The sequence below is a fragment of the Poecilia formosa genome, unplaced genomic scaffold, assembly GCF_000485575.1.
Source record: "Poecilia formosa unplaced genomic scaffold, Poecilia_formosa-5.1.2 Scaffold68, whole genome shotgun sequence".
Taxonomy (NCBI): domain Eukaryota; kingdom Metazoa; phylum Chordata; class Actinopteri; order Cyprinodontiformes; family Poeciliidae; genus Poecilia; species Poecilia formosa.
The window spans coordinates 1,503,108-1,514,329 of record NW_006800007.1 but is presented as its reverse complement, the minus strand read 5'-3'; the positions used below and the strand labels follow the sequence as shown (position 1 = coordinate 1,514,329).

Here is an 11,222-nt window from a genome sequence, read left to right as displayed (position 1 = left end):
AAAATTATAAAAATGTATTTAAAATGTATCAACATTTATTTAAAAAATTATACATTTTTCCAAATTTATAAAATTAAAAAAAATTAAAATTATATTTCCCCCATTTTTAAATTGGAAAATGTATTAAAAATGTAGCAAAATTTATTTTAAAAATATATAATTTTTTCCAAATTTATGAATTGGAAAAATATAAATTTTTTTCAATTCATATTTTTAATATTACATGATCAGTATAAAATAACAGATGGAGCAGTATCAATGTGTTTCTGAAATAGAGCATGAATTTCTTGATTTTTAGCTTTTGTGGAAGTGATTTGAAACATATTCCACCTACAGGACAAACAGCGATAGAAGCCGGGGAAGAGAGAATCAAACATTCAGAACACAAGGTCTGAATAAAAAAAAGAATGTGGTTGACACATGCAGCAGCATGCAGCAGCTCTTTGACTCTGCTCATCTGCTCATCCCGGACCTCCGTCCGATTCAGCAACCTGCCCTCCTGTGCCGGAAACAGGCGCAGCGGGCCGTCACTTTGCAGAGGCAGGGGCAGAACGGCACAAAAGAAAGAAACCCACAAGCATAGCAATGTGGTGAATCATGGGAATTTCCACCGGTGTTTTGCATTCACATGGTGACTGACACTCGCCATTACTGAGGGACTGTAAATGCTGAGCTATGTGTGTTTATGTGTCTTTGCAGGACAAGTGGACAAGGATCCTAAAATCCGCCCCTCTGATAATCCACTGGTTCTTCATAAGGGAAACTCGTTGAACCTCACTTGCAGGTATGCAGCGCAACACACCAGTGATGGTGAAGTTTACACTTCCCCAAAGCGGCATGAGTTCTTATCCATATTTTTAAGATAAATTACAATTAACCAGATTGATGCTGCAAAAACACAAAATTTTACCAAGTATTATTGGTCCAGTTTCTAGTGAAAATATCTTAGTACACTTGAAATAAGAAGAAACTAACTTAAAAGTAACTTTTCAGCAACATATGAGCTTTTTTTTAAATCAATAACTCCTCAATACTGATCAAAAAGTACTTTTTCCACTGGGAGATTGTTTCACTTATAACATGAGGAAATATGTTAAAAGCCTAGTATTTAAAAAAAAAATGTATTTTAAACATTTATTGACTTAAAACAAGCTCATATGTCTTGTTGAAAAGTTACTTATGAGTTAGTTTTGTCATATTTGAAGTATATTAAGATATTTGCACTAAACTTGGCCAAAAGTACTTGGTAAGATTTTGTGTTTTTGCAGTGTGTGGTCTTAAACAGCTTGACATAGTAAATATTTCATAGAAGAAATATTCAAAATATGACTATTTATTATGAAACTTTATGAATTTTTATGCATCTGTTGGTATTTTTGTGGACTTAATCCACATAATGTAAACTTTTGGTTGTAATGTAATTTTCTTGCTTTTATGTCTTATATGAGGCTGCAGACCAGAGGAAAAATAAACAGCCACAACGAAACGGGGAGAGCGTTTGACAGGAACCAGTGGTGGTGGTCCAAATTTATCAGCCTCTTGCTATTTCCTTTAGAGCTGGTGGGACCCAAGTGTGCTACATCCATATTTATGAAGTATTTGGGGCATTGCATCATTTCGCAGGCTTGCAAAGAATGCACAGAAACTAGTGGCTATCTAATATAGTGCTTCCCTACAAGGCGATGTATGGCGAGCCTCTCGTAGGCATATAGGCCTGCGTTGTTTTCTGTCACTGGATGAGAACTAAAGGTTGGTTGACCCAAAATTTCTGCAGGCAAAGGCAACGGCATACTAGACATGTTTGATGTTCCTCTGGGATCGCTTTAATGAGAGTTTTAAAATGGGTTCTGCGTGGAAAGAATGTGTTAGCTGAGCACGTCTTTCAAGAGAAACATGTTCCCATGTGAAAGTTCAAGGTATCGGGTGACTCGAGATTAACTCCAAATAAACTCAGGATGAACATCAGGGCAGAAATTCCCCAAAGGGGGGGAAGCAGCCGCTGTTGTCCTGAACCGAAAAGATTGCAAGGCCGTTTGCCAGCTGTGACACTTAAACTAAAAATAGTTCTGAAATATGCACAGAGTTGGTAAATATCATCATCTGCGCCTCTCTCTCTTTCTCTTTCTTTTTTTCAGAGGTCATGGCATCTTACAATGGATTCTTGCAAAACGATTGATCCTGTTGGGGGAGGGTGTTAAGGTGGAAAAGTGTGACTCCAGGCATCATTCGCACTGCAGCAGACTCACAGTCACACACCTAACGGCCAACGACACGGGGACGTACACCTGCAAATACTCCAAATCTGGCTCAGAGCATTCCACCTCAGTTTACATCTATGTGAAAGGTGAGACAGAGGAAACTATCCTGACAAAATGTTGACCCGATGCATGCCTCCAATGTTTTAAAACCTGATTTAAGGACTGGTGCTGCTACACACCTGAATTTATCAATCAGAGCAACACTCCAGCTATGTTTTTGATGAAGGAATAAAATGATATGAAAATAAAAAACATCTATTTTACACACCTTTTTATAATATTATGCATCAAATGTTTTTTGCATTTTTTTTTATTAAAGCCAATATGAATCAGTCCTTATCAAACAAAGCAGTTTAGATTTTTCCCAAAAAAAATTTCAAGAGTTGATTTTTTTGCATGTTAATTTTTTCTGTGCAAATTTAAGAAAAAGTGACCACACTGCAAAAACACAAACTCTCACCAAGTATGTTGGTCTAGTTTCTAGTGCAAACATCTTATTACACTTGAAATAAAACAAAACTAACCTACAAATAACTTTTCAGCAAAACATGGGAGCCTGTTTTAAGTAAAAAGATCCTTAATACCGATGAAAAAGTACTTGTTCCATTGGAAGATTGTTTCATTTATAATAAGACATTTTCCCCTTTTTATAAGTGGAATAATCTGCCAGTGGAATAAATATTTTTCATCAATATCAAGGAATTATTGACTTAAAACAATCGCCTATATGTTGCTGAAAAGTTACTTATAAGTTAGTTTTGTTTGGTAATATTTTGTGTTTCTGCAGTGCAAAAAGTAGATTATTTTTTATTCGTCCATAAATATATCCAACAACATTATTAAATCTAGATTTGTAGAAAAGGGGAAAACATTGTTCTTCAGAAGACCTGCCAAGAAATAACAGACCAGCAAAACACTCAGACAAGTCAGAGAGGGTTAGACGTCAACCTGATAGATAACCATGAGGTCAAAGGTTATCCCAAATGAGCTGCAAAACTTCAGAGTGTCAGTCAAACCTGCAAACCTGTGTTTTATGAAAAATGGTCCCAGATTCAAGAAGAAAACATGAAAAGAGATTTAGAAAAGTACTGGCAGATCGTTTCACATATAAGATATTTCCCCATGATATAAATGAAATTACATTTATAGGGTTATAATTTAAGTAATTATTGGCTTAGAATGAGTTCCTACATCTTGCTCAAAATTTTGTTTTGTTTTATTTCAGCTGTACTAAAATATTAATATAATTTATAAAAACTGGATCAAAAATACTCTGTAAGATTTTGTGTTTTTGCAGTGAAACATTTTGAAAGAAAATTACCCAAATCCTGTTCTTTTACCAAGAATAAATTTTGCTTAATTGAGCCAAAACATTTTTTTAAACTTGATGTCGATTAATGCAGCTAACATGCAAATTCCTTTTTAAGTTTTGGATCTACAATGAACATAAGGAAAGCTTTATTTGCTTTAGTATTTATTTTTTTAATTTTTTTACTAGTTTAGACTCAATGAATTTGACAAAAAAAAGTTTGGACACCTCTGTTCTAAATATAGAGATAAACAGTGCAAAAACACCAAATCCCACCAAGTATGTTTAATCTAATTTCAAGTGCAAATATCTTAGTACAATTGAAATAAGACAAAACTACAAACAAAAGGATCCCAAAATATTAGGCATCAAAATGTCTTTTCTTCTTAAAAGCAAATATTTATCAGTCCTTGTGAAACAAAGCAGTTATTTTCTTTACCTTTTTCAACATATTCAGACCCCAAATTTTAGCTTTGTTGATAATCTTTGGTGCAGAATAGCTTAAATATTAATGAATACCAGAAGCAAGAAGGACTTGCAGCTATATAGAGTTGTGTTTATCCTCCATTTTTCTGGTAGTCTGCAGCCTCCTTCATTGGTTTTCCTCTGGTTTCCTTAGAGAAACAGAGAGAAGGGGAGCAGTTTGTGCTGTGGTTTCTCCTGGAGGTTAAAGGGTGAGCCTGATTGCACAGGAAGCTCTGGTCATTGACTGATTTCCTGCTCCTGCTACTGTTTTCCAAAGTCTTCCCTAAAGCATTGCATCGCACCGGTTACAGTTCCTGTACTCTTCAAACGGAGCCTGAGCTGAAACTCCAAATTAAAGAAGTTTATATAAATACAAAGGTCTTAGATTTGAGTCCAAGAAATGGTTCGCATTCGAACGAAGCTGGATACTCTTCATTTCCTTTCCTGTTGCTCTGGGAATGTGGTTTCCACTCTGCCCGTGTTTAGTCTGGCAAACTATTTTCAAAGCCCCTCAGTTGTTTATTAGATTATGATACACGCTTACTTCTCAGATAAAAGTCCCTTCATCACGCCAATAATGCTTGACCTCACACCGATCGCAGACTGTTTGAGTTCCCACCGTTGTAGTTTGATGCCTGGCTGCCCAGCAGGCGCTAAGCTAAGAGCTCCTCCTGGGCTCTGCAGCCTTATCTGGGCAGAATTAACTAATCGGTTCATCTCTGCGTTGAATTCCTGGACTTTGTCCTTTTTCAGCGCAGGCCGTCCAGCTGGGAGGCTCGGGCAATAATAAAAATACGTGCCAATCCTTGGAGCGTCATGGGAAGTTGGAGACAATCCCAACTGACTCTGAGTGAATTATGACTGCACAGACTTTATTTCTAAAGGCGGGATGGGAAACCTGAAATGCATAAAGTTAGAGGAGGATCAATTCTTCCTAACACTTTGAACAATAATGTGATAAATATATTGATTATGACAGATGTTGTAATTCTGCCTGTGTATATATTTTTAATTTTGATGTTATGACGCATAAATTAATGCAAACATTTAAAACAAAAAAATATAACATGTAAAGTGGCTTTCTAATAAAGCAAGATTATTGTTTGTTTCATTATGTCTGTTTCTCTCTTTCCTTGTATCTTTCTTTCTCTCTCTCTGTTTCTTTATTTCTTTCTTCCTTTCTTTCAGTCTTTCTTTCTATTCCTACTTTGTTTCTTTTTCTGCTTAGTTCTACGATTCCTTCTTTGTCTTTCTTTTTCCCCTTCTTTTCTTTCTTTCTTTTTCTGCTTTGTTTTACTTTTCCTTTCTTTCTTCTTTCTTTCACTCTTTCCTTCTTTCTCTATTTTGTTCCATCTTTATTTGTTTTCTATTCTTTGTGTTTATTTATCTGTCTGTCTGTCTGTGAATCTGGATTCTTTATAATTATCTTCCATAATTTTAAATTAAATTTGTGTTTTTAATATTTTATAATAAATATAAAGGACTGAAACATCTGGAAGGTTTAGTCTGAAGAGAAAACATTGTGGGTTTTTTTTGTTTGTTTTTTTTTATAAGAGAGCTCTGCAGGAATCTTGCTCCCAGAATCTCAGCCTGTTTTTTAACGGCTTCTTCTGCTACATATTTTCATATTTGATGCTAATTTTGGTGGCTTTTTTCCTTTTGTAGACCCTGAACAGCTGTTTGTTGAGCCCTACTCCTCTAATAGACCTCTGTTTCTGAGCATTTACCAACATGAAACCACCTTCGTTGTGCCGTGCAGGACCACCTCACCTGACGCTGTTGTAAGCCTGACGGCGGTAAGAAACATTCACACACGCCTCCTTCTGCTTGTGAGGTTAAATAATTGTAAGTGCTCATGTGAAACTCTGAAAAATCACGCGGTGCATCATCTGAGAAAACAGGACTGTTGTTAATTTAACAGCAGGGAGTCTTTATTTATCATCAGTGGAGGGTCTCTGTCACGAACAAAACTGGTTCCCACACCCTAAGTGTGGTCAACATATTTTTACACAAGTGAAAGTAAAAAGAAGCCGTCCAAGAACTTACAAAAGAGTATAAAAGTATTTGGGGAAAAAGGTGACTCATGCATTGCAAAAACAAAATTTTACATAATCTTTTTTGTCTAGTTTCTACTGCAAACATCTTAGTGGACTTGAAGACAAAACTAGCTTACAAGTAACTTTGTTGCAAGAAACATAACCTTGTTTTGGGTCAATATTTCCTTCAAATTTATGAAAAAGTTCTAGTTTCATTGACAGATTATTTCACTTACAGTAAGACATTATTCTCATGTCATAAATGAAATAATCTGCAAATGGATCTAGTACTTTTTCATCAGCATTAAGGAATTATTGACTTAAAATAAACTTTTATTTCTTTGTGTAGTGAAACATTTAGACCAACAAAACATGATAAAATGTTTTTGCAGTGTGATCAAAATATTCATCATTTAAAATTTAAAAATTACATAATCAGAGTGACCAAAATATGTAGTTATGTGGAAATGTTGGTATTTTAAGGGCCATCATGAAACAATAGATAATATAGTCACAAAATAACAAAATCAGGCAAAATAGTTGTTTTTTTTCTTTCAATATAAAACTTCATCTGGTGAACATTTGCTTAAAACATGTTTGTTCTTCATTCAGTGGGTAGACAATACAGAAATTTTAGTTAATTAAGCGCAGCGATACTTCTCACTAAGATTAAACTAAAACTAAAAAGTACAGCACAGTAAAATATTCCTAAAAGTGATTTTTTTTCCAAAACGTTGCTCCAGCAAATGTAACCCAACTCTGAAGCTGCGCATCGGTAAACGGAGTCGTGTTGTCTGCTTCCTGTGAGGACAGGAAGGTGCTCCAGGAGCTCTCTTCTGCAGAAATAGACCCTGGGACCAAATTTAGCCTCATATCTTGTCTAAGCATCAGGAAATGTAACAGAAAAGAAACAGCACAGGGTTCAGGAAACGGCAGGTATAAAGCATTTAACGATATCCATTCATTATTTCATCTAAAGTTTATCACATCAGAATTTAATGGCACAGATTCTAGAAACTTCCTGTTTTTATCACAACTATGACACCCTTCCTTCCTTCCTTCCTGGCCTCCTTACTTCCTTCTCATCCTTTGCCTCTTGTCCCAGCCCAACGCTTGTCTCCTGACCTGGGAACAAACAGGAGCAGGCACGTACAGCTTTTTCAGACTCTGTGCTCCACTTGCATGAATGATTGCCGAGGTCACGCTCAGTATACACAGTTAAAACTAATTAGATGCTCACTCTAGCAGATGTTAGTCCCCAGGTGATCTTAGTAAAGCAGAAGTTGCATATTAAATGAAGTTGAAACCTTTTCTCTTCAGTCAGTGATTGTTTTTGTACGTCCATTTGTGTCTCTACTGCTTCTAAAATAAAACCCCCCCCAACCCTTTAAAAGGTTGTTTTTTTGCCATTAGGTTAAAACATTTTTGGTGTCTGAAAAATGAGCCAAGTCAAAACCATGTCAAAAACCTACCTATTATTAAGTTCCAGTGCACCGTTACCTAGCAACCCCAGCGGAATTCTGCCCGTTACCTAGCAACCCAAGCATAGCTCCAGCATATTTGGCCATCTAATTTTACCACAGTGTTTGCTGTATAATGGCTGCTGGAAAGGAAGAGTGTTTTGTTATTGACTTACCATCCAGAAACCACTTGCTGCATTCTTGTTGGTTGTGCAGGAGGCTCTACTAAGCCTTTTCAAAGATGTACGGTTGTATAATTGCGCATGTGTTTCAGCCATTTTCACATGCAAGCGTTGGGTTTGGGGGCATGGCCAGCAGCAGCTTATGTTATTTCATAACATTTCATTATGAAAGGAGCTCAAAATAGGCAGAACTGAGCAGACTAAAATATCATCATCTTAGAATGATTTTATGCAAAAAAAGAAATAATAATAATAATAATAATAATAATAATAATAATAATAATAATATGTTTTATGCATCCTATAGACCTACAGTAGCCATGTTCAAAGAAGCCTAATAGGTGAACTTTAGAAGTGCTGCTTAAAACAAGTAACCTTGCCTTTATCACTACAGAATCCAGCGCTTTCAAAAGAAGTAGAGACGGTGTGGGATCCCAAAGTAGGGTTCACGATTCCAGATAATTACTATATGCAGCTCAAGTGTACATCTAACTTTGGTGGGAAAAACTTCACGTCCTCCTACATTCCACACAAATTCTGTAAGTTCAAATTTTATTCTGAGAAATATAACAAATATAACAAATATAAAATATAACATTTACTAACATATTTTCCTCTGTTCTCCAGCTAAAAATATAAATAATTTAAAAGTCACACCAGATCATGTCAAAGTGTTGGTTGGCGACACGCTTGTCCTTAACTGCAGCGGGGAGACGGGCCCAAACGGAAGAATAAAGTTCATCTGGGTTTTTCCAAAGCATAAAGTAAGCAAGGCACGGCTTTGTAAAAGTGACTGTCAAAACTTACAGCAGTGATGTTTAATGATGCTTTTTTCTCCCCAGGAAAATCGATACCATACGAGCAAAGTTGATCTGACACTTGGTGGTTTTAACAAAATGAGCAAAACTTTGGTGTTGCCAAATATAACAATGGCAGACAGAGGAATGTATCTCTGCACAGCTTCGACTGATGGAATAACACACCACAATGCTTCAGCAAGAGTAATTGTCTATGGTAAGCATGATGTAACAGGGGGTCTTCTGTAGTGATATGAGAATAATTTGGATATTATTCATGAAACAGAGTGGGTTTCTGTTTTATTTATAATTTCTCTTCTGCTGCAGAGCATCCATTCCTCAACATATCTCATAAACACAGCAACAGCGGCAGAGTGATTGTCCGAGAGGACACAAAGAGGATTGTGTTAGAGCCTAGAGTCAAAGCGTTGCCACAACCAGACGTGATTTTATGGTAGGCTACACTTTACAAGAAAACAAGTGGAATAAGGTTTCCTGCTCAGATGAGAACACGGCTTGACTTTACATGCCAGTTCTTTGTATCTGAAAACTGACACTGTTAGTCTATGGTGACACAAGGTGGAGGCAGCATCATGCTGTGGGAATGTGTTTCGTTATGATGAACCAGAAAAAGACTGGAAACTGGGGCAACAACATGGGAAAAATGTCTTATTAAAAGTAAAATAATCTGCTAGTGGAACTAGTACTGTAAAAAAAAAAAAGAAAGAAAGAAAAAGTATATTAAGTAATTATTTATTTTATTAATTTATTTAAGTTAGTTTTGTCTTATCTCAAGTTTAGTAAGATGATTTGCACTGGACCAAAAATACTTGGTTATATTTTGTTTTGTTGCAGTAAGAGGATGTTGACAATTTCCTACACTGCAAAAACACAAAATTTATTGTATGTAAAATTTAATGTATTTTTGGTCTGGTGCAAATCATCTTAGTAAACTTGAAATAATATGTAGTAAACTAAGTTAGTTTACTGAAGTAAGTTAGTAAGTAAAGGTAGTAAACTTGCAAACTAACAGGTTAGTTTACTAAACTTAGGTAACTAAGTCAACTTAGTAAACTAACCTAGTTTAATAACTTGTAAACTTACAATCTGGCTCAGATTGCAAGTTAGTTTTGTCTTATTTCAAGAGCAGTAAAATAGCTGCACTTAAACTAGACCTAAATACTTTGTTTACTAAACCAAGTTAGTAAGCTAACTTAGTTTACTAACTTGCAAACTAATTTTGCTTACAAGTTAGTAAACGAACTAAATTATTTTTGTCTTATTTCAAGAGCAGTAAAATAGCTGCACTTGAAACTAGACACAAATACTTTGTGAGATTTTGTGTTTTTGCAGTGTATGCATCTGCATTTCAAAAATCTGCTTCAGATAACAATAAAAACAAATTATTTCAATCATCATGACTACATTTTTTTCTCCCTCCAAATCCCAGGTACAAAGACGGCGTCGCCATTTTTAAGAACTCAACCTGCTACAAGATGTCTGGCTACAGCTTGTCCATCCTCGAACTGAAGGAGAGGCACTCTGGGGTTTACACCATAACCGTGGGCAGCCGGGGCATGCTCAGGAATCTGAGCTACACTCTGATCGTTGAAGGTAGGCGCTCTGAGGTAATGCGACTGAGGCCCAGCTGCTCTGGACGGCAGGTAGCAGCTCCAGAATGAGAGGAATTTGGGGGCTTGTTGTTTCCAGCGCTGGATTGACGTAGCACAGGCAGCTGTTGTTGATTACTGAGGCTCTTCTGAAGGGGCTTGGGGTGGCGTGTAAATGGCCAGAGCGCTATTGTGCCGCTCGCATGTGTACACACAGACAGGGCTGCTCACAGAAAGAAAATGTTCCATGCAACAAGTACAAGAACCTGGATTTCAGTGTTTGGATGACTTTATGAGCGATGCTGATGGCCGTTAACACTTGAGGCTGTAAACATTTTAGGCCTGTTGTGGGTAGTCTGCTTTCTATAGAGAACAGAGAGGCACTGCTTGCCATGGTGGGGGAGAGAGGGCGCAACCTTTTCTATTAACTTCTTCAAAGTTTTCTGAGAAATCCCAATGGCGTACCAAAAAGTGGAAAAATTGGACCCCTTCTGGCGTGTGCAATCTTTATTTACGATCCTTGACTGTTAGGCTTTGTGCCAGTTATTGGAATGACAAAAAAAACAAAAAAAACAACACTCTCAGACAGAAATAAACAAAAGCAAATAAATATTTCTGGCAATGATTAGAGAACTATGTGGGTTTTGATGTTTGAAGTTATGAACGAGTTCTGGATGCTTGACGCAAGGAGGTGGGATTTTTCATACTTCAACCTTGTACAACTAACAATTATTTAAGTAATCGATTATACTATCAATTATTCTGATGATTAATCAAATAAAAATGGGTACATTCAGCTTTTTTTCTTTTAACCACTTAAGCCATTTCTTTGCGATACAGTAACATAATATGCAAGGAAACTATTCAGTTTCCTTTTTTATGTTATTGCATTTTACCTCCTAAAATGCAATAACATAGCATTCCTTTGGTGAATGCTTGATCATTTGTAGCAAAAGATGCATCTCCAGCTAAAAATACTTCTAAAAGTAAAAAGCTCAATGGTTTCTGCATCAATACAGTTCAGGGCTGATCTGGTGATTATTTATCAATTAACTGATTAAAAATTTGATAGCAAAAGGTGCTTAATATGTGTTTTTTGTTAGTT

The 11,222-nt window shown here is 36.2% G+C and overlaps 1 protein-coding gene across 2 annotated transcripts in view; it reads left to right on the top strand.

The window, feature by feature from the left end:
• Positions 1 to 11,222, top strand: part of kdrl (kinase insert domain receptor like) — a 56,410-nt gene that overhangs the window by 8,760 nt on the left and 36,428 nt on the right. For both annotated transcript variants that reach the window (XM_007555093.2, XM_016672985.1), the window contains exons 2-9: positions 700 to 784; positions 2,136 to 2,344; positions 5,698 to 5,828; positions 8,105 to 8,249; positions 8,338 to 8,474; positions 8,553 to 8,724; positions 8,835 to 8,961; positions 9,958 to 10,121. In XM_007555093.2, coding sequence (XP_007555155.1) covers positions 700 to 784; positions 2,136 to 2,344; positions 5,698 to 5,828; positions 8,105 to 8,249; positions 8,338 to 8,474; positions 8,553 to 8,724; positions 8,835 to 8,961; positions 9,958 to 10,121 — 1,170 coding nt within the window. The remainder of the gene's footprint in view (positions 1 to 699; positions 785 to 2,135; positions 2,345 to 5,697; positions 5,829 to 8,104; positions 8,250 to 8,337; positions 8,475 to 8,552; positions 8,725 to 8,834; positions 8,962 to 9,957; positions 10,122 to 11,222) is intronic.